At 52.0% G+C, this 22,004-nt stretch overlaps 1 protein-coding gene across 1 annotated transcript in view; it reads left to right on the forward strand.

The window, feature by feature from the left end:
* The first annotated feature begins 12,628 nt into the window (after nt 1–12,628).
* SPIRE2 (spire type actin nucleation factor 2) overlaps nt 12,629–22,004 on the forward strand; it is a 22,860-nt gene continuing 13,484 nt past the window's right edge. The window contains exons 1-6 of the mRNA XM_008050040.2: nt 12,629–12,664; nt 17,694–18,047; nt 20,633–20,713; nt 20,805–20,969; nt 21,545–21,631; nt 21,900–22,004. The exon at nt 21,900–22,004 is cut by the window's right edge and continues 44 nt beyond it. Of these exons, the coding sequence (XP_008048231.2) occupies nt 12,632–12,664; nt 17,694–18,047; nt 20,633–20,713; nt 20,805–20,969; nt 21,545–21,631; nt 21,900–22,004 (825 nt within the window). The 5' untranslated portion in view covers nt 12,629–12,631. The remainder of the gene's footprint in view (nt 12,665–17,693; nt 18,048–20,632; nt 20,714–20,804; nt 20,970–21,544; nt 21,632–21,899) is intronic.

The raw sequence follows: 22,004 nt of genomic DNA on the forward strand, positions 1-22,004 counted from the left end.
CTGTGTTTCTTCCCCAGGCCATTCTCATCCGTGTACCCAGCCATCCCGCCACATCCCTGCCTTTTGCTGTATTTGGTACCAAAAGCACCAGTAAGACCAGGAACGGTGGCCCACACCTGTCATCCCAGCGCTTTGGGAGGCCGAAGTGAGAGGATTGCCTGAACCCAGGAGTTTAAGACCAGCCTGGGCAACTTGGCAAGACCTGGTGTCTACAATAAAAATTTTAAAATTGGCCAGGCACAGTGGCTCAAGCCTATAATCCCAGCACTTTGGGAGGCTGAGGCGAAAGGATTTCCTGAGTCCAGGGGTTTGAGAGCAGCCCCAGGCAACTTGGTAGAGACCTCATCTTTAAGATAAATCAAAAAATTAACCCATGCTGGGTGTGGTGCCTCAAGCCTGTAATCTCAGCACTTTGGAAGGCTGAGGAGAGAGGATTGCCTGAGTCCAGGGGTTCCAGACCAGCCTGGGCAACATGGTGATACCCCGCCTCTACAATAAATTAAAAATTAGCCAGGCGTGGTAGCCCATGCCTGTAGTTCCAACTACTTGGAAGAATGAGGTGAAGGATCACCTGAGCTCAGCAGGTTGAGGCTGCGTTGGTTGTGAGCATACCACTGCACTCCAGCCTGGGTGACAGAGTGAGACTCTAACTCAAAAAAATCAGGCTTGGTGGCATGTGCCTGTAGTTCCAGCTACTTGGAAGGCTGAGGTAGAAGGATCTCCTGAGCCCAGTAGGTTGAGTCTGAGGTGGCCATGAGCATGCTGCTGCACTCCAGCCTGGGCAGCAGAGTGAGACTTTGACTCTAAAAAAAATTTTTTTTAATTTAAAAATTAGTGAGGTGTGGTGGTGCACACCTGTGGTTCCAACTACTTGGAAGGCTGAGGTGGAAGGATCGATCACCTGAACCCTGCAGGTCAAGGCTATGATGACTGTAATTGTGTCACTGCACTATGTTGACAGTGACTCCGACTAAAAAAAACAAAAAAAGCACCCCAAAACCAAAAAAAACCCCAAAAACCTCCAGTACATTTGATAAGTGAAAATAAGAATAGACACTGATGGTGTTAGTCCCAGCTCAGGTGACCTGAGGTTCAGGCTTGCTCAAAATCACTTGGAAAGTGGCGAAACTGGGATTCAGGGTCACCCTGCTCGCTACCCTGTCCTTCAGAGGCAGGGCTGAGAGGGTGGTACACATGGCCTGATCTCACTGTGGAGCCCAGAAGGCTGCATATTCTCAGAGAACTTTCTCCTGACACTCTCATATCCTCCTTATGAGACCATTCCTGGGCTCTACCCCTTCTCTGGAGATAAATGATGGAACTCAGGGCCTGGCTCCTGGCACTGCAGAGCAGGACAGGACCATAGGGAGTTTGCCTGACTTTTTGATTTTAAAGATGGGGAAACTGAGGCACAGGGTGGTACGTGGTTTGCCACTCATTACAGTGGCTGGTTAGAACTGAGGGGTCTTTGTTTCTCCCTGAACTGTGGACGCATCAAACTCTGAAACGCTGAAGAGGGCTGTCCCCAGGAATGGCTTCTGAGCTGTCCATCTCTCTATCCCCAGGTTATTTGGCCTCTTCTTCTTGGTCATTCTGGACCCAGCAGGCAAGGGCACTGTGTAAAAGTCTGTGTCGACCTTTGGGGGCAGGTACCCACTGTGTCCTATTTGATATAATCTTTGGCTTCTGTTCATATGCATATCTCATGAAGGTGATGAAGTTTATGACTTGCTGCCTCTTTAAGAATTAAGAAAAATTAAGAAAAATTAACCTGAACAATCTCTTCTGTCCTTGCCACACTGTAAATCAGCTGAAACTTTAGACTGACGGTCTCCCCAAAGGTGGCTAACGCAGCATTTCTCTGGGACTTGAGTGATTAGTAAATTCACTAGAAGATGCATATTTATTTTTTTCTGTAAATAGAATCAGGAAAACATCCGCATTTCACTTGTCTGCTTTTTAGTCTTGGTTTTTTACATCAATTGCATTTCTCAACCTGAAACCTTGACTTTCAGGAACTGCCCTCTCATGCACAGTGACTCTGGGCAGGATGAATAATATTGTTTTAGCACGCAAGTGGTAATACTTCTCATTCCCAGCTAAGATGAGAAAAACTCACTAGAAAACTTCCCCATCTTTTTTTTTTTCTTTTTCTTTTTCTTTTTTTTTTTTTTTTGAGTTGGAGTCTCACTCTGTTGCTTAGGCTGGAATACAGTGGCACACTCATGGCCACCCCAGTGTCAGCCTGCTGGACTCCGCAATCTTTCCTCCTCGGCCTTCTAAGTAGCCAGGACTACAGGTATGTGCTATCATGCCTGGCTAATTTTTTGATATATTGTAGAGCCAAGGTCTCACCAAATTGCCCAGGCTTGTCTCAAACCTCTGGGCTCAGGCAGTTCTCTCGCCCCAGTCTCCCAAAGCACTGTGCCCAGCCAACTTGCTCATCTTTCTATGTATTTTATTTTGTTTTTTTGAGTTGGAGTCTCACTCTGTTGCCCAGACTGGAGTGCAGTGGCCACTCTCGGCCACCGCAGCCTCGACCTGCTGGGCTCCGGTGATCCTTCTGCCTCAGCCTTCAAGTAGCTGGAACTACAGGCGCGTGCTACCATGCCCAGCTCATTTTTGATTTATTGTAGAGATGAGGTCTCGCCAAGTTGCCCAGGCGGGTCTCGAACCCGTGGACTCAGGCAATCCACTCACCTTAGCCTCCCAAGGCGTGGGATTACAGGCTGAGCCACCGAACCCCGCTCCTCATCTTTCATTGGAGGACTTCATAACTGCTTGTTAAGTGAGAACATGGAAAATGTGTTGATATGTGAAATTATTTATTATTATTATTATTATTATTTGAGACAGTCCCCCAGACTGGAGTTCAGTGGTGTGATCACAGCTCACTGTAGCCTTGAACTCCTGGGCTCAAGCGATCCTCTTGCCTCAACCTCCCAAGCAGCTGGGACTATAGGAATGCATCACATCACACCCAGCTAATGTTTCTATTTGTTGTAGAGATGAGGGTCTCACTTTGTTGCTAGTCTCGAACTCCTGACCTCAAGGGATCCTTCTGCTTCAGCCTCCCAAAGTGCTGGGTTTATAGGCAGAGCCACCACACCCATTTGCCCAGTTATAAGGGTTCATTATTAGAGTCTCATGAAGGGGAAAGAATTGAAGTTAGAGATAAGGAGGCTCGTCAGGCATCACTGTGCAATGCTCTGCTGAACCGTTCCCTGTGGCAAAACCGATTCCTTAAATACAGTATCAGTGACCAGGCTACCTTGCATGCTCTCACCTGAAACTCCAGGGTGGTTCACCCAGGAGGATGACTGCTTCCAAAGTGGTGCTTGGCCTTCAGTTTCCTGGAGACCCTGGCTTCCTGGCCTCTGTGTGCCCGTTAAATGTGAGTCTAGCTGATTATTTTCTCTTGGCACTGGGCTCTCCACCAGGAAAACCCTCTGGGCGGGTGAAGCCTGGGAGCGGTGTGCTGAGGGGTGGTGTTATCCTCACCTGAGGTGGGGTGGGCAGTGGTGTCCTCTCCTGTTACCTCCTGCCTTCTTCTCCCATTTGGCTCCTTTACATGTAGCCCTATTATTTTTATTTTTTTCTTGCCAACTTCTGATGCTAAACCTCTTCACAGGCAGGCTCCACACTGTGCTTAGGTGTCCCACATTACCTGTCACCCAGGCAAACCCTGGTACTCCTGCCCCTTTCCATCCAGCTGTGCTCTGAAGCCATCTGCCCCCAGGGTAGTCCTAGAGCATCTTGCTCCATGGCAGCCCTCACCCTGCTCCCCTCTGTGTTACAGAGGCCTTCCCAACCCGCTCACCTTGCAGCCTGCATCCCAAACACAGCAACCATCAGAGTGGGTCTGTGCACCACAGGAGTCCAATGTCCCTGTCACCCAGCATCCCTGTTGTCCAGCGTCCATGTCACCCAGGAGAGCCTTTCTCCTCTGGTTCCCTCCCATCTCCATCCCACCTGTGCTTAAGAGCAGGCCTGGCTTCGCATCTGCCCTCAACTCCTCTGTAGGGCCAGGTGATGGTGGCAGGAGCCCCAGGGAGGGGAGGGCTGAGAGAGGCCCCATGGCTCCTGGGCCCTGGAAGCACACCCAGAGGTGCTGCTGCAGTTGTTTCTATGCTACTGTCACTGCATGCAGGAAGGGACCATCTGTCCTGTCCTCGAGGCTTATTTGAGTGTACTTGGATCAGCATGACTTCCAGGTGCTGAAGTGGAGTCTGCCAGTACGAGGATCAGGGCTGTGTGTCCTACTGGCTTCGCGCCCTCGGCAGGCTGGTTTCCCATGACTGGGTCTGTCTGGCTTGCCTTTACTTTTCTTTTTTTTTTTTTTTTTTTTTTTGAGTTGGAGTCTCACTCTGTCACCCAGACTGGAGGGCAGTGGCCGCTCCCGGCCATCACAGCCTCGACCTGCTGGGCTCCAGCGATCCTTCCGCCTCAGCCTTCCAAGTAACTGGAACCACAGGCGTGCGCCACCAAGCCCCGGTAATTTTTTGATTTATTGTAGAGATGAGGTCTTGCCAAGTTGCCCAGGCAGGTCTTGAACCCATGGGCTCAGGCAATCCACTCACGCCTTTACTTTTCAAATGGCTCTCTCACACACACGTGCAGGTGAGCGTCGAACTGTCTGGAGATGGTGTCCTTGGCCATGCAGGGAGAATCAAGAGCAGGTTGGAAAGATGAAATTCTGCTTCCAGGGGAGAGGATATCTTCCTCCTCCAAGTCTCCTTCTGGAAGCCAGAGTATGTCTGCTTGGAACATGCTTTCAACCAGGCCCTTCCTGTGTTGCTGCTGTCTGCAACTCCACCTTCCAGGGTGGCACCATCTTCGTGGTGTCTGCAGGGTGGGTGCTGAGCAGTTGTGACTCCTTCTCTGGCTTATTCCTCCACTGTTGCCAAAGCCATGCGAAGTGGTGAGGGGAGGACAGGGAGTATGGGCTCAGCCAGGCTCAGCCCTGGCCCCCACTGCCTCTTGGCTTCAGAAGGTACTTACACTTCTTTGTGCCTTGGTTTCCTTTGATTTTTTTATTTTTTATTTTTTTTTATAGAGACGAGGTCTTGCCATGTTGCCAAGACTGGTCTCAAACTCCTGGGCTCAGGCAGTCCTCCCACCTCGGCCTTCCAAAGTGCTGGAATGACAGGCATGAGCCTGAACTCAATTTCCTTCACTGTGAAATGGGAGTGATGACAGCGCCTGCCTCAGCAGTGGTGTTTTTGTCTGTGCAGCCCTAGAGCAGTGCTGGCCTGCAGGGTGGGAGTGAGGTGTCCTAACCCTGAAGTCTATGCATCTCACCCAGACCTACCACAGGATGTGGCTGAAGGTCCATGTGGTGAGCCTGACCAGAATTACAGGTGCAGCCCACAGGAACGGGAGCAGTTCTGAAAATAGGCTGCCCCGGATGTGTTCCTTGATGATGTAAGATGTCCTCCCTCATGCCAGGTGCAGTAGCTCATGCCTGTAATCCCAGTATTTTGGGAGGTGGAGGTAAGAGGATTGCCTGAGCCCTGGGGTTCCAGACCTTGTCTCTACAATAAATAAAAAAAATTAGCCAGGCATGGTGGTGCACACCTGTAGTTTCAGCTACTTGGAAGGGCTGAGCTGGAAGGATCGCCTGAACCCAGCAGGTCAAGGCTGCAGTGAGCTGTGATCATGCCACTGTACACCAGTGTAGGTGACAGAGTGAGACTGTGACTCAAAAAAAGTCCTCCATCCCTGAGCACTAACATTCAGAAATTAGAAGTGAGGCTTCAGGTGTGTATGGGCGTGGCAGGTGCCTGGCCACTGTGTGTGGTGGAGGGCACAGGCCCTGGGCAGGATACTGTGGTGCTGGCATGAACTGGGTGTGTCTGTGTGTGAGCTGGGTGTGTCTCTAGATATCATTCCTGATTTAGTCTCACCTCTGAGTGAGGATTACCTCACAGGAAGGTAATCCTTCCACAATCCTTCCACATGTTTTCTCTATGGTGACATTTGTGAACTGTCTGTGCCGGGGTTGACATCACAGAAGACCCCAGAAGCCAACCTCACTCCCATCTGACACCCTAAGTTCCCCTTGCCACATATTTGCAGGTTCTGGAGTTAGAACGTGGACAGCTATGGGGGGCATTGTCCTGCTGGCCACAGAGAGGAAGATCACAGGGAAGGGATACTCTCCCTCCTGGACTCCCGTCAGCTCCACATATGTACCACATCTTTCACTGTTCTTTTCATCTCATTTTTTAAATGCCTTTCAAGGCAGTTGTAGCCATCAGTACACTTCCCTTAAACACATCAGCATGAATATTATTAACTAGAGTTCAGTGTTTGCTTATAGTTGTTGTTTCTTTATATGTAAAAGTTACATAAGATGGGCCAGGCACAGTGGCTCATGCCTGTAATCCCAGCACTTTGGGAGGCCAACGCAGAAGGATTGTTTTAGTCCAGGAGTTTAAGACCAGTCTGAGCAACATAGCGAGACCTCATCTCTTGCAAGAAATCAAAAATTTAACTGGGTGTGGTGGTTTGACTTATAGTCCCAGCTACTCAGGAGGCTGAGGCGGAAGGATAACCTAAGCCCAGGAGGTAGAGGGTGTGGTAAGCTGTGAGTGTGCCACTGTACTCCAGCCTGGGCGACAGAGTGAGACTATGTTTTAAAGAAAAAAAGAAAGTGACATAAGATGAAATGCAGGCCAGGTGTGGTGGCTCATACCTATAATCCCAGCACTTTGGGAGGCCAAGGTAAGAGGACTGCCTGAGCCCACAGGTTCAAGAACAACCTGGGCAACTTGGCGAGACCTCATCTCTACAATAAATAAAAAAATTAGCCATGTGTGGTGGCACATGCCTGTAATTCCAGCTACTTGGAAGGCTGAGGTGGAAGGATTGCTGGAGCCCAGCAGGTCGAGGCCGTAGTGGCTGTGAGTGTGCCACTGTACTCCAGCCTGGGTGACAGAGTGAGACTCAAACTCAAAAAAAAAAAAAGATGAAATGCATGAATCCTAAGTGTGCATTCACTGATATGCCCTTAACCTCTGCTGTAAAGGTCCCACTATACCTGGAGAGCTGTTTGAAGTGTCCTCCTGCCATTCCCCTACCACCTTAGTGGACCTTTGCGGGGCCCAGGAATGTGTTTCCAAAGCTGCCCGGTGCCCCACCTCATCACGCTGAGAACTGAGTACCTCTCACTGGAGCAGGGTCAGATTCTGCTGGTGGGCCTGGTAAGCACAGATCTGGGCCCCACCTCTGAACTAGACGGCCTGAGGTGAGCCTCAGAATCTGCATTCTCACAAGTTCTCTGTGGCATCCTTGCTGCTGGCCTGCTGTGTGTGAAGATGGCGCATTCCTTCTTCAGGGGTCAGAGGATAAGTCGTGGTCTGGGTATTGGCCCTGGAGCCAGGCTAGCCTGGGGTCGATCTCAGCTAGGTGACCTTGGGCCAACCCTCACCTTCTCTGGGCCCGGTAGATTGGGATTAACAGCAGTAGCAGCACAAGAGCAAGGACCAGATGACACAGTGGGTCCTCCTTCACCAAGGATGAAGGGCACTGCCAGTGAGAATTGGATCGGGTCACCTCTAGGGCTGCTGCCTTTCTACTGTGACTGCCAGCAGGGTCTCCTTGGGCTTGTCCCCAGGCCACGCCAGGCAGGGGCTGATGTGGGCATCTTGTGGGAGAGAGAGGCTGAGACACCTTTGTAACACCTCGTGAGACACAGAGCATGCGTTGCTTGGTATTTGGGGAAGGTCTTCACCAACACACATCCCTGACTTGAGCCTCCTCTCGAATGGATGCCTGGTGGGCCTGGGTTCTTACTACCAGGAGGATGCTGCACGGGAGCCCATGTAGGGGCGTGTGAGTTTGTGGGGCAGTAGGGTGATCTCAGCCCAGAGATCAGAGATGGGTGCTGGCGGAAGCAACGCGCAGGAGGAAACACACACCACAAACACACGGGTCCCTTTGACCCAGAGGGATCTCTGTTTGCTCAACAAACACAGACTTCCTTGGTTTCGTGCGGGCGTTTCTCCCTCTGGGCTGCAGTTTGCCAGTGCTTGTCTTGGAAGGCCATGCTTGATCTAGGACGTTAGTTTACGCTTTCAAAATCATTTCTTGACAATGGAACAAGTGTCTATTGATAGCTCATTAAGTGCCAGACACTCGTGTGTTTTCATTTAACCTGTGCAATAATGCCTGTGTGAGTGATGTCTCTATTTTGTAAGTGGAAACTAAGGAGGCTCAAGGAGATCAGTAAAGTGCTCAAGCCACACAGGTTGCTAGACTTCAAGTCTGTGTTTGCTCCAGACTACCAGACTGCCACCCTGAATCATGAGATCCAGGTGGGTGCTGTGGGTTCGTTCACTTACTCTTTCACACACAGATTGCTTTCTTTTTTTTATAAAGATGAGATCTCACTCTGTTGCCCAGGCTAGAGTGCAGTGGCATGCTCATGGCCACCCCAGCATCAACCTGCTAGGCTTTGGCGACCTTCCACCTCAGCCTTCCAAGTAGCTGGAATTCAGGCGCATGCTACCACACCCAGCTAATTATTTAGTTATTGTAGAGACAATGTCTCACCAAGTTGCCTGGGCTGGTCTCAAACCCTCAGGCTCAGGCAATCTGCTCGCCTTGGCCGCCCAAAGTGCTGGGATTACAGGCTAAGCCACTGAGCCCGGCCTTTTTAAGTTTTTTGTAGAGATGAGATCTTGCTATGTTGCTCAGGTTGGTCTTGAACTCCTGGCCTCAAGTGACCCTCCCACCTCTGCCTCCCAAGATGCTGGGATCACAGGTATGAGCCACCACACCAGCCTTCAAATTGGTTTCCTGACACCCACATCCAAATAGCTCCAAATCAGAAAGTGTAAAGGTAATACAATTGGAGGATCTTCTAGTTGGCACTGGTGGTCTCCCAGGCAGCAGGTAATGTAAGCGTTTTATGCATACACCTGCATGCAGATAAATATATCCCCTTCTAAACTCATGCTGCTTCTCTCTCCCTCAGTGGGAGTCTTGGATTGTCTCAGCACAAAAACATTCCTTCTTTTTCATGGCTGCCCAGTGTACCCTGTGTGGGTGTCTCCATGTATCTTCAGCGGACATGTCTGTATTTCTAGTGTTTCACTGTTAGAAGGGGTGTGGCAGTGATCTCCTAGATGTCCTGTGGATGTGCCAGCCAGGAGCACTGGAGGCAAGCGGAGGGTGTCATTTGAGAGTATTGTGGGGTGCTGGTCTTGGAGATGTTGCCAGGAATGGGTGTGCCGTGTCCCCCGGCCTGCTCCTGAGATGTGGGAAGGTAGGAAGCCTTCCTGGTCGTGAGACAAGGACTTTGCTCACTGTAGGCATTTGAATACTCTCTGGAGGCCTGGCTTGGGGGGAAGCCTAGTGTTGCCAAACTTTTGACCTCTCCAAGATGCGTGAGAGTGCCTTCCTCCAGGGGCGTGAGTAGGGGAGTCAGATTCCTTACCACGCAGACAGCACAGACTCCTCCATGGCCATCCCTGTCCTGACCCCAAGCCTAAGAGAGAGTCCATGGCAGGACATCCCAGGGTTAAGTCGGCCCAGGAGACCCTGGCAGCCCCACTGCTGTCATCCTCTGCATCTACTGCCTGAGTGAGATTGGGCAGATGTCACTTCCATTGTTCAGGAGATGAAATTGAGGTCATAGGGACAAGACACTCAGACAGATAAGCACAGTCTGGTCAGAATCTGACCTCTGACTAGCATCATTTCCACCAGCCCCTAGCCTAGCTGGGCTGACCCTCCCTACATGCCACCCCTCACCCTCACCCCCCCTTCACCCCCTACATCCACAGGTGGAGACTAGGCTGCCAGGTGACCTCCTCCCACCATCCACCTGCTGTACAAGGTGGAAGTACTTCCTCTTGAAGCTGCTAGGGAAACTCCAGGCTGCAAAAGTCCCACAGATTCTCTCTTCCAAATAAAATCTGTCACCTTTTACTACCATGACACAGGATCATTTCAAAGAAAACGCCCAAGCTTCTTGAATTCCCCTCATTTGTTATTTTTATTTATTTATTTATTTTTGAGTTGGGACCTCACTCTGTTGCCCAGACTGGAGTGGCACAATCACGGTCACTACAGCCTTGACCTCCTGGGCTCAGGCAATCCTTCCACCTCGGCCTCTGGAGTAGCTGGGACTACAGACGCGTGCCACCATGCCCAGCTAATGCCTTGATTTTTTTGTAGAGATGAGCTCTTGCTATGTTGCCCAGGCTGGTCTCAAGCAATCCTCCCACCTTAGCCTCCCAAAGTGCTGGAATTACAGACGTGAGCCACCATATCTGGCCCTTATTTGTTATTTTATATAGAAGAAACTGGAGTGGCTTTCCTTCTTTCTTGGTGAGACTGGTCTTGCCTGCAGGGGAAAATAAGTACAGGGGGAGTCTTAGCCCTCAGCGGAGGCTAGGGAACAAAGTGAAAGGAGATCAGTGTCCTGGGTCCAACCCCCACCTCCATGTGGTTTCGATAGACCTGATGAGAAGTCCTGGGTCCTCACTGTCTCCATCTGTTCTCCCCTGGAGAGAGTTTTAAAAACAAGCCAAAGGGTAGTTTGCAGAATCCCATGTGACCATGCAGGTGACACATTTGTGGTAGCTCTGTGCAGCTATACCTGTGTGCTCTGGACAGGTTGGTTAAGAGAGTACACTCTGGGGTCTACAGTGCTGGCTGAGTGACCCTGCCATGCCATTTGTTAGCTATGTGGTCTTGGGTAAGTTTTTTGATCTGCCTGAGCCTTGATTTCCTCATCTATAATGAGGGCATCGTGGCACCAAACTCCATGAGGTAGCTCTGTAGAAGGAGACCATGATCAATCATTTGTTGGTTTTGTAACATCTGTGCAAAGAGTTCGAGGTAGGGTCTCCGGCTGAGAGACTCCGTCAGCCCCCGAATCTCCAAAGACTCCCCAGGTCCTTGCAACTTAAAATACAATTCAATTCATGAATACTTCATTTTGACACAACTATTCTGGCCACAAGTTGACTATTTAAGACAGGGAAACAAACATTAAAATTATTCTAACCAGGAAGCTTCCCATGGGCTGAGGCTCTTGATCGACCTGTGCTCTGGTCTGCAAAGGCCAATGAGGGGCTGGTCAACCTCCTGGTCAACTCTTCCTGAGCCAGAGCAACACTGGGCGCTGGTCCCTTCCAGGAAGCGTCTTTGTTCCGGGCCTGATTTCTTCTGCCTTCTCATTGCCTGGACCCAGCCGCAGCTATAAACTTATTGAACGGGCTGGGACTGCCAGGCCCTGGGACATAAGCCTCCACGTGTCTGCTCGCTGCTCCTTCTTATTAACTCCACTGATGTTGGCGAGTGGATTGTTTTCCATTATTTTAATGTTTCAGACTCCCTCTATCTTTGGCAATCTTCCTGGCTCTTGATGGCATTTCAAAAATATCTGCAGAGTTAGCAGGTTCACCTAGCAGACAATTTCATGGCGGTTTGTTTTTTTTAATATCTTACTTCATTCCAAAAAGAATTTAAGCTGAAGTTCTTTAAATCCTAACACAGTTCTACCTGTATACTTAATTCAAGGAAGGTTGGGGAAGAGGGTGGAATATTTCTTATGCAGCATGGCATCTTGGGAGGCCCAGGGGAGGGGGCTTGGGGAGTGACCAGTGGCACTGATCCTGGGCTCCCTGGCCTGGCCTGACTCCTGGCATTACCACTTACTCACCAACCTTGACACCTGGGAGCAAATGAGTTCACCCTCTAGGCCTCCATTTCCTCATCCATGGAATGAGTACCAGATAGCCTGCCTCCAGGGTTGAGTGAGCACTTGCAAAAGGCAGACTCCCTGCCTGGCATCACTCAGGGGCAGGTTTAATACATAAAATATGTAACAGGCCTGTGTCCGCCCAAGGACTCTGGTTCACCTGAGAGAGGTACTCATGGTCTTGGGGGAGATCCCCAAATCAAGGGGTTTGTGGTCAGGTGCTGGCTTATCCATCAGTGACTGGGACCTCTGGAGTCTGTTGCTTCCTCTGAGCCTGGGCTTCTCCTCCCACCTGCTGTGATGAGAAGTCCTGGGTCTTCACTGTCTCCATCTGCTCTCCCCTGAAGAGAATTGTTAAAACAAGCAAACGGTAGTTTGCAGAATCCTGTGTGACCCCACAGGTACACAGCTGAGTTCCAGGCAGGTGGAGCATCTCACTTCAGATGTAGAGTCCATCCTGCAGATGTGCCTCACCTGAGCTGCCTCCTCTTCTTCCTTTATGCTCTCCTCCAGCCAGGCTTCCTGATCACTTCCCTCAGTTCCCGGGACAGACTCAGGGGGACCTGTTGGTTGTCCTCCAGCCTGGGCTCTCCTCTGAGCGGTCACCACAGACTGTGATTGCTGTGTGGGTGTGAGGGTCTGTCTTCACTAGCTGACCATCAGCCTCCTGCAGGCAGGGGCTGGACTGCCTTCCTGGTCCCACATGGACGTCCTGCCCAGGCCTCATGCTGGGCCTCTGTGTCCATCCACGTGAATGAGTGGCTTGGCCTGGTGGAGCTCTCTGGTGTTCTAGTGGGGATTCTGGGGATGTGCTGTGTGTCCCTGCAGGGGAGGGTGAGTGACAGCCCTTTCCATCGGTCCTGGGGAGGCCAATGACACTCTGACTTGCTCTCTTCTCTTTCAGAGCCTACAACCATGGTGGTGCCACCAGCCAGCTGGGAAGCCCAGGTACCTTTACAGCACTTCAGAGATGATGTGATACTTATTAAAACCTGTGCCTCACAGTGTAAACCATAAAGCTTGTAAAGTTATATAGTCGTTTCAGTGAGGCAGGGTGCAGATAGGACACTCAGTGGGCTTAGTTGAGGGCGTCTGAGGAAGACACTGTTCACAGAGGGCAGCAGGGTGAGGAGCCCACCAGGGTGGGACAGGCCCAGGATCCTCCATGGGAGCCCCTCCCATCCCCAGACCTGGAGAAGAGGAGGCAATGACCGAACAGAGGAAAGGAGTAGAGGGGACTTGGTCTGCAGGTTTGGCCTCCCAGGACACAGACCTTGGGTCAGGGAGTAGATTTCACAGGCAAACGGGGAAACCAGCCCAGTGGCCAGTGCCCAGGGACCCACACCCCAAACTGGAGCCTCTCCTGGGTATCTTCCTGTCTGCCTCCTCTTCCTGTCTACCACCTGAGGTAATGTCCTAAATTTCATGTTTTATCACTCTGCTGCCTTTTAAAAACATCGTTTTTCATACATAAGTGAGGTTGGCAGTAAAAAAGAAAAAAAAAAATACCTACTCATATATTAAACATAGTGGTACACCAAGGGTATGTGTAGCACAGGCCAAAAGAAGATATATAGTCTGTTGTAGAGAATTTGAAAACAATAAGACCAACTAAAAGCTGGCATGCTTTTTCTTTTCTTTTCTTTTTTTTTGAGACAGGATCTCACTCTGTCACCCAGGCTAGAGTGCAGTGGCATGATCCTGGCTCATTGCAGACTCAACCTCCTGGGTTCAAGTGATCCACCTCAGCCTTCCAAGTAGCTGGGACTACAGGCATGCACCATCATGCCTGGCTAATATTTTATATGTTTTTGTAGAGATGAGGTCTCACTGTATTTCCCTGGCTGGTCTCAAACTCCTGGGCTCAAGTGACTCTCCTGCCTTGGCCTCCCAAAGCACCTTGATTATGGCTTGAGCCATCGTGCCTGGCCTGGTGTGCTTTTCTTATCAGCACATGTACCACATTCTTAATTCAGTGCTAAGATACCCCCACATTTGGAATGCTAACATTAAAATGGCATACTGCTTAGTTTGCCTGGGCATGCTGTGAAAATGATACTGTGCTATAGAAGTTTCTGGAGACCCAGGGGGACAGCAGTGTGTCTCCAAGATTCACCGGCACTGCCGTGTATGACTGCTGGTCATTATTTTTCACTGCTGTGTAATATTCTGGAAACTTATTTTTCTGAAGCCCAGTACTCCAGGGCTGGGAGGCTGGATGACCCTGCTGTCCAGAGTCCCCAAAGAGAGGTACAGTTGCTGTCTATTACCCCAACGACCTTCCAAGGGAGGCCTGTTGTTGTTACACATCTTACAAATATTTTCAGAGAGCTTTGTATGTGGGAATCCAACCTGGACTGCTATTCCCAAAGGCCCATACATTAACCACATGGCTTCATCCCCAGGAGATGGGGCAGGAGAGCTAACTCAATGTGCCAGTCTCGAATCTCACTACCAGATTCCATGAGATGCCTGCATGGTCCCTTCAGTCACTGGTCAGGTGCAGGCTCAGTTCCTGCACCTGGTGTGGGCAGGTAAGGGCTGGGAGGTCCTGAGACTCTGGCAGGCTGCCCAGGTTTTTCCTTACAGGAAAGCAAGAGTTTTTTGCTTTTCAGAGAAAGTTTCCAGTGCCTTGGGTACATAAAAGCTTTTATGGAAGCAGCTATCAGATAAGAGGCTCTGGTGGGGTTAACCCTTTCACTGAGTGGTGAAGGCTCAGGCCAGTGACCAGGAAAGAGAGAAAGAGGCACTGGTGGCTGGGGCTGCTTTGTTCTTCTTTGGGGCAGAAGGGGTCTTCCCATTTTGCCCTCAGTCTGGCCCCTATGGGGTGGCGTGGTCTCATTGGGGAAATGTCAAAGGCACACATGTGGGTCAGCAGGGAGCTGTGAGGCAGGCTGTGAAACTCAATTCCTGGCCCCATGCTCTTGCTAGGCACCTAACCCTGGGGGTAGGAAAGAATTGATGGGAATTTGTGTGAACTGTGGCTCTTGCCAGTCTGGTGCCCTGCCTCTACCCTCCATCATTATACCCAGGAGGGACACTGAGGTCTCTCTCTGCAAGCCTCATTGCTCTAGGGGACTCTACCCTAGCCCTTTGGGTGTGGCCAGCCATTAGGCCTCACCTGCCACTGTGCAACTGACTCTGGATTCTAGGGTGTGACTCAGAACTGGGGCTGTGTCTCTTGTCTAAGACAACGGTGACTCTGAGGTTGGGCTGGGGCTTCACTCCTGCAGAAGCCTCTCTCTTTCACCCAGCCCACAGAGCTTCAAGCTGATCCCTCCCTGCAGGCTCTGGGTCTCCTAAGACATTTCTGTGGGACAGACAAGGCTGTGTTCTCGAGTCCATGTCCCTGGCCTGACACTGGCTTTTACCACCGGCTCTTGTTCTGCCCAGCTCAGGTTCCCTGGGTACCCTGTGATGGGTACACAAAAGATGAAAGGCCAAAGGGCCTCTGGCAGGGTCATGGAGGCCAGCTGGTCCTGGGGAGTGGACAGTGCCCAGTGAGGTTGTGGCTGTACCCTGGCAGTGTGGCACAGAGCTTACTTAGAACAGGGGCCATGATCCGACCCAAGTCCCAAGTCCAGCTCTGCCAGTCGCTAGCTTTGGTCAAGTGACCTGACCTCTCCGCCTCTGTCCCTTTACAAGAGGTGAAACAAGAGGTTATCTCAGTGCCTTGTTGCAAGATTAGGTGGGATAAGCACAGTGTCTGGCATGAAGAGAGTGGTTGAAAGCCCTTTAAAACATGGAAACACAATGCTGTGCAAATTAGAAGTCACAGTTTTATAATGATTATCGTCCTCTTGTGTTGAGCTGTGCTGCCTCCTGCCTCCCCGTCTAAGCAGATCTGACCGTTCAAGGCTCACATGGGCCTGTGGGCTGGCAGAGGCAGGGTGCAGACAGAGCTGATGGATGAATGTGGTGACAACTCCCAAGTGTCCTCCACAGAACCACTGGGTCCCCTAATGGTAGATTGTAAACATTTTACTGTCAAGTAAAATTAAGAAGAGCTGAGTTAAGAGGTCTCTGCTATGAGGCTTCACAGATTTTTTTTTTTTTTTTTTGAGTTGGAGTCTCACTCCGTCGCCCCAGACTAGAGTGCAGTGGCACATTCCCGGCCACCGCAACCTCAACCTGCTGGACTCCAGCGATCCTTCCGCCTCAGCCTTCCAAGTAGCCGGAACTACAGGTGCGTGCTACCACGCCCAGCTAGTTTTTGATTTATTGTAGAGATGAGGTCTCGCCAAGTTGCCTGGGCGGGTCTCGAACCCACAGGCTCAGGCAATCCACTCACCTCAACCTCCCAAAGCACGGGATTACAAGCTGAGCCACCGAGCCTGGCTGCTTCACAGATTTTTAACGTGCTCTTTAGAAAAATGGATTGTGGGCCAGGCTCGGTGACTCAGCCTGTAATCCCAGCACTTTGGGAGGCTGAGGTTAGTGGATTTCCTGAGCCTGCGAGTCCAAGACTAGCCTGGGCAACTTGGCAAGACCTCGTCTCTACAAAAAATTTTTTAAAATTAGCCAGGTGTGGTAGCACGTGCCTGTAGTTCCGGCTACTTGGAAGGCTGAGGCAGAAGGATTGCTGGAGTTCAGCAGATTGGTGTTGGAGTGGCCATGAGTGTGCCATTGCCCTCCAACCTGGGAGACGGAGTGACTCTGACAAAAAGAAAAAAAGAAAGAAAGAAACAAAAACGGATTGTGGAGAATTTGAAGCATATACAAAGTAAACAGCAAAGCACTTGGACCCTGATGGAACTGAGCTCCAATAATTAAGTTACAGCCCTTGCCACCATCCACGATATGATTATTTTTTAGGATTATTTTTTTTAGGCTAAATTCCATCATCGAAAAGTTACACGCATTCAAACATACTTAGTGAAGGGAAGTCATTTTTTTTTTTTTTTACAAGTGTCTAACTTTATTATGGATAATTAAGCAATTATTCCAGGAGCATTTATTGAGTCAGCCAGTCTTTTTCCTCTGATTTAAAATGCACTGTTGTGCTACATTAGAGGCTAATATTTAGGTTGTCTGTCTTTGAAATCAAGCTTACTGGGGTATACTTACATACAATAAGATGCCTACACTTTAAGTGGGCAGTTTAGGTCTTGATAAATGTAAACACTATAACCAATGCATGATCAAGATTTCGATTTCTTCTAGCACCTCAAAAGTCTCCTGCACCCCTTCCCATCCCACGCCCTGCTTGGGGGACCCCTGACCTGCTCTCTACCACTGTAGATCGTGTTGATCTTGCTTAGAGCTTCCTGTAAACACCACTGGGCAGTGTGAAGATGCCCTGGCTTCTGTCACTTGGGGGTTCAAGTTTGAGACTGTGTATGTGGTCCACCCTCTTCACTGCCCCACGTGTTCTACTGCAGGGACACGCCTCATTGTTTAGCATTCATCAGGCATAGCGGTTCTAGACTGGTTCCAGGTCTGGTGTCACGAGAACTCAGGGCAAGTCTCCTGGGGGTGTGCCTCTTCCTTTCTTTTGGTTAAACGCCTGAGAAAGGAGGTGTCAATCAGAGCACAATGCATATTTGCTGATAAAAACTTGCCTGGTCAGGCACGGTGGCTCACATATGTAATACCAGCACTTTGGGAGGCTGAGGCGTGAGGATCACTTGAGGCCAGGAGTTTGAGACTAGCCTGGGCAATAGTGTGAGACCTCATCTCTACAAAAATTTTTAAAAGAATGTGCCAAACTATTTTCTGAAGTGGCTGCGCTGTCTGGGGAGCACCCTGTTCCTCGGGTCTTGGTACAAGTGTGTCTGCTCTGGACGGAAGTCACCGTTCCTGTCCCTGTTTAGGCCTGGCGGTCATTGCTCCATCTGCTTGGCTCCCTTCTCCCCTCCCGGCCTGTCTGTCTCCTGTACTTCCCCCTGCCTGGGGGCCGCTCTCCTAGCTGGCCTGCCCTAGTGCCCCTCTGTGCAACGCCCCCATGCCCGCCCTGTGATCGCACCCTGTCCCGCAGATGGTGCAGTCGCTGGGCTTCGCCATCTACCGCGCGCTGGACTGGGGACTGGATGAGAGCGAGGAGCGCGAACTCAGCCCGCAGCTGGAGCGGCTCATCGACCTTATGGCCAACAGCGACAGCGATGATGGCGCCGGCGGGGCCGACGAGGGCTATGGGGGCCCAGAGGAGGAGGAGGAGCCTGAGGGCGGCCCCCGCGCCGTGCGCACCTTCGCCCAGGCCATGCGCTTGTGCGCTGCGCGCCTGACCGACCCCCGGGGCGCGCAGGCCCACTACCAGGCGGTGTGCCGCGCCCTGTTCGTGGAGACGCTGGAACTGCGTGCTTTCCTGGCCCGGGTCCGGGAGGCCAAGGAGGTGAGCGGTGACAGGGTGAGGGGCGAGCGGGGAGGCCCAAGGTGAGAAGCTGGAGAGGTCCGGGAGGCGACTGGGGCGTGGACCCAGGCAGCCCCTCTGTCTGTCTCTCCAACTGTCCAACCGGGCTCAGAGCCTCAGTGCGCCTAAGACTGTCACGTAACTCCCTCATTGGTGCCCAGGACTGTCCTAAACGTCTTATATATTTCAGCTTAACCCTCCCATGTTCTTCTTACCAGCAGAGGAGGGACCTCAGGCTCAGGGAAACTTAGAACTGGCTCCCAGGCCGCCCATCACTGCTGTTGCCCCCTAATTACTATCTGCTCTGGTCCCCACTTTTACATCTGAGAAGGGTGACATGCCATCTGCCTCCCCCCTGGCATCTTCTGTCCCTTCTTTCCAAAAGACCATGCCGGAGACTCATCAGTGTGCTTGGAGCCGGGGGCAGGGGCAGTTCAGGGAGAAAACCCCATAGCTGTGTCTGTAACACTGTAACCTCATCCTCCCACCACCCAAATGAGCTCATCACCCATTTGACAGACGAGCAAGTGAGGTTCCAAGGCTAAGACCCAGTGCTCCCTGTCTCCCATGTCCTCATGGACCCAGAGACAGGAACTGACTGTTCCCCCCTCGCCCTGTCCCTGGGGACTGGCTGCTCTGAGGGAGTGATGCGCTTCTGTGAAGTAGGATCTCTGCACACATGGACCCCGCCTCCCCCTAACATTTTTTTTTTTTTTTTTGAGTCAGAGTCTCACTCTGTTGCCCAGGCTAGAGTGCAGTGGCACGCTTATGGCCATCGCAGTCTCAACCTGCTGGGCTCAGGCAATCCCTCTGTCTCAGGCTTCCAAGTAGCTGGAACCACAGGCGTGAGCCACCATGCCTGGCTAATTTTTTAAAATTTGTTGTAGAGACGTGGTCTCGCCAAGTTGCCCAGGCTGGTCTCGAACCCCTGGACTCAGGCAATCCTCTCGCCTCCACCTCTCAAAGTGGTGGGATTACAGGCATGAGCCACATTTCACAGATGAGAAAACGGGGGCTTGGGAGAGCCGGGGATCGCTTCATTCTCTCTTGCTTAGGTTGCAGACGGTGTGTTAGGAGGTGACTGACGCTGGTCCCTGACTCTACCCTGACCCTCCACAGTGCTGTGTCCCTTGTCTTCTAACCAAGAAGGGTTCCTGGCCAGTTTCCCTGACCCTCTGAGCTGGAGCAGGCTCTCAGGAATGGTGGTGACTGACGGGACACAGCCCAAGCTGCTGGCCCCTGTCCACAGCACAATCATGTGCCGAGACTGGGCTGTTCCTCCTGGACCCCATGGCTCATTTCGGTCCTCCCTCACAGCTTCTCCTCAGAATCTGGGGGAGTCTGCTCCCCATGATTAGCAGATGGTCCTAATGCTTTTGTTTCTCCATCTCTGAACTCCATCTGTGTTCTGTTGCTGTGATCAGTTTCTTACCCAGACAGTGGAAGCTCTTTCTTTAGCAGGAGCAAACAGCTCTGTGTTCAAGCAAGTGGCCAGACAGACCTTCAGGGAATTGGTAGCAGGAGCCAGAGAGAGAAGGGACACTCTGTGGGGTCCAGCTGAGTTAGTCAGGGCTGGCATTTTGGACAGAAGCAGCCCGCTCTGGAATGGGTGCAGGTACCCCAGGAAGGATGGGAGAGCCGCCCTTCATGCCCAGGGGCTGGTCACACATGAGGACTGTTATTGGAACCTTACACCTTGTGCTGCCCAGAGAGTTGGCCGCGTTTTCTAGAGCGTTCCAAAGCAGTTCGGCGAGTGACTTGGGGCAGAAGCCAGGGTAACCGGTCTGTCTTGGTGGAGGTTGGTATGTGCTGAAGGGCAGGTGTTCTCCGAGTTGGAGAGTGAGTGAGAACAGGGCTCCAGCTCCATTGAGGCCCAGAGCAACCAATACAGCAGGTGCAGCCTCTCTCCCAAATTCTTAGCATACCATTCGACAGTCCTAGGCATGCTTGGCCACACCACAATGTGGGCATTTCCCCCAGTTCACAAAGGGCATCCCTCTGTCTGTCCCGGGACTTGCTGGGTAACAGCTCATTCATGCATGAGTCTTCCACCATCCTTCCATCCATTCAAGCAGTGTTTGAGGACCAGCACGTGCCACGCTGTACCAGGTCCCAGATGCTAATCAGACAAGCAGCTAATATAAAACTCCAACTTGGACCCTGCATGGGTGCTCAAGAGGGTGGGTGGGCACATGGCTTGCCCAAGGAAGCTCTCTGTGAACTGAGATCTGAGGAAAACAGCTTCCACACTTGTGTCTGCCACGTGTGGACCTGGGTCAGATTGGAGAAGGTACCACATGGTGTCCTGCTTTATTCTGTCCTTGCCTGGGAGAAGCCATTAGAAAAGCAGGCAAGTCACCGAGGGCCCTGTGTGGTTCCAAGGCTGATGACTCAGTTTCCTAAGTTATCTTCCCAAGCCCTAAAGCCTGAGTCAAAATGCCCACTTGTCCCTTTTTGACATCAGGTGCTAGCCCCATGGTGACTCCTGGTGGCTAGAGCCAGAGGGCCTATGTCCCGTGTCTGTCCCCTCCCACCTTCTCTGGGCTAACCAGAATGTATGGTCCCAGATGCTGCAGAGACTTCGGGAAGATGAGCCACAGGTGGAGAAGCAGCAGGCGGAGCTGGACAACCTGGGTCGCACGGACTGGGTGAGGCTGCCCCCTCTTGACTGGAATCTGTGCCCAGAGGGTGTGGGAGTCCTGCTGAGGCTCAGTGTTGTTTCCATCTCCCTGGGGCCAGGCCCGACTATGGGTTCAGCTCATGCGCGAGCTCCGCCACGGAGTAAAGCTGAAGAAGGTGCAGGAGCAGGAGTTCAACCCCCTCCCCACTGAGTTCCAGCTCACACCCTTTGAAATGCTGATGCAGGACATCCGAGCCAGGAACTACAAGCTGCGCAAGGTCATGGTGAGCTGGGCTGGAGAGAGGGATCCTGGCACGCACGGCCCTCCTGCCCACAAGCGGCCCTGGATCCCCGTTCTCTGTCCTCTGTGCTGGGTTCCAGACTGTGGGGTGTGGATAGGGCAGATGTGACCCGCCTCATACAGCTTGAGGTCATGGCGAGGATGGTGTGACAAAACAGGGAAAGGGGGTGTGGAGGACCAGGGATGGCCCACGGGAGATGCCACAATAGCCCAGGCTGAGGGATTTTTGTTTAACAAACTCACATGGCCCTTGCCACGTTGCTGGTATCATTATTAGGATGACCCTGTGAGGCATGCAATACCAACCCCGTTTCCAGTGAGCTCATGGCACAGGGAGCTCATGCAGCTGGGTGGAGTGTCAGAGCATGGATGGCCAGAGTGTGGCCTGTGGACCTGTTGTGTGCTCCTCTAAGGGGCTGCTGGACCCCAGGGAATAGAGGCCATGAGGGTGGATGGTGTGAGGACGAGGCTGTGGTCAGGCTGAGCGGGCCCCTCCTGGTCATCCCCACACCAGCCAACGACCCTGCAAGGTCTCAGGCCGTCCATCCTCCCTGGCAGGTGGATGGGGACATCCCCCCCAGAGTGAAGAAGGACGCGCATGAGCTCATCTTGGACTTCATCCGTTCACGGCCTCCACTGAAGCAGGTACCTCAGTGCCTCCTCAAGGGTGGCCTGGGACCCAGAGGCATGGCCAAGCTGGAAGGTGTCCTGGTGCAGCTCTGCTTCACACGTGAGGCAGGCTTGGCTGCCTCCTGCCTGAGGGAGTCCACTGCAGACCTGGCCACCTTCCTTCTGGAAAGGTCCCTGTGGGCCATGCCCTCTGGGTGCACACAGAGCCCCTGGGTAGCCCTCCCTCCTGCTGGGCCTGGCTGGGTCCCTGACTCCACAGTGGGCCCATGTCACGGCCCCACAGGTCTCGGAGAGGCGGCTTCGCCCGTTGCCACAGAAGCAGAGGACCCTGCACGAGAAGATCCTGGAGGAGATCAAGCAGGAGCGGAGGCTGCGTCCAGTGGGGGGC

This window comes from Carlito syrichta, unplaced genomic scaffold (assembly GCF_000164805.1).
Source record: "Carlito syrichta isolate Samal-C Ts95f unplaced genomic scaffold, Tarsius_syrichta-2.0.1 Scaffold142937, whole genome shotgun sequence".
Classification (NCBI taxonomy): Eukaryota; Metazoa; Chordata; class Mammalia; order Primates; family Tarsiidae; genus Carlito; species Carlito syrichta.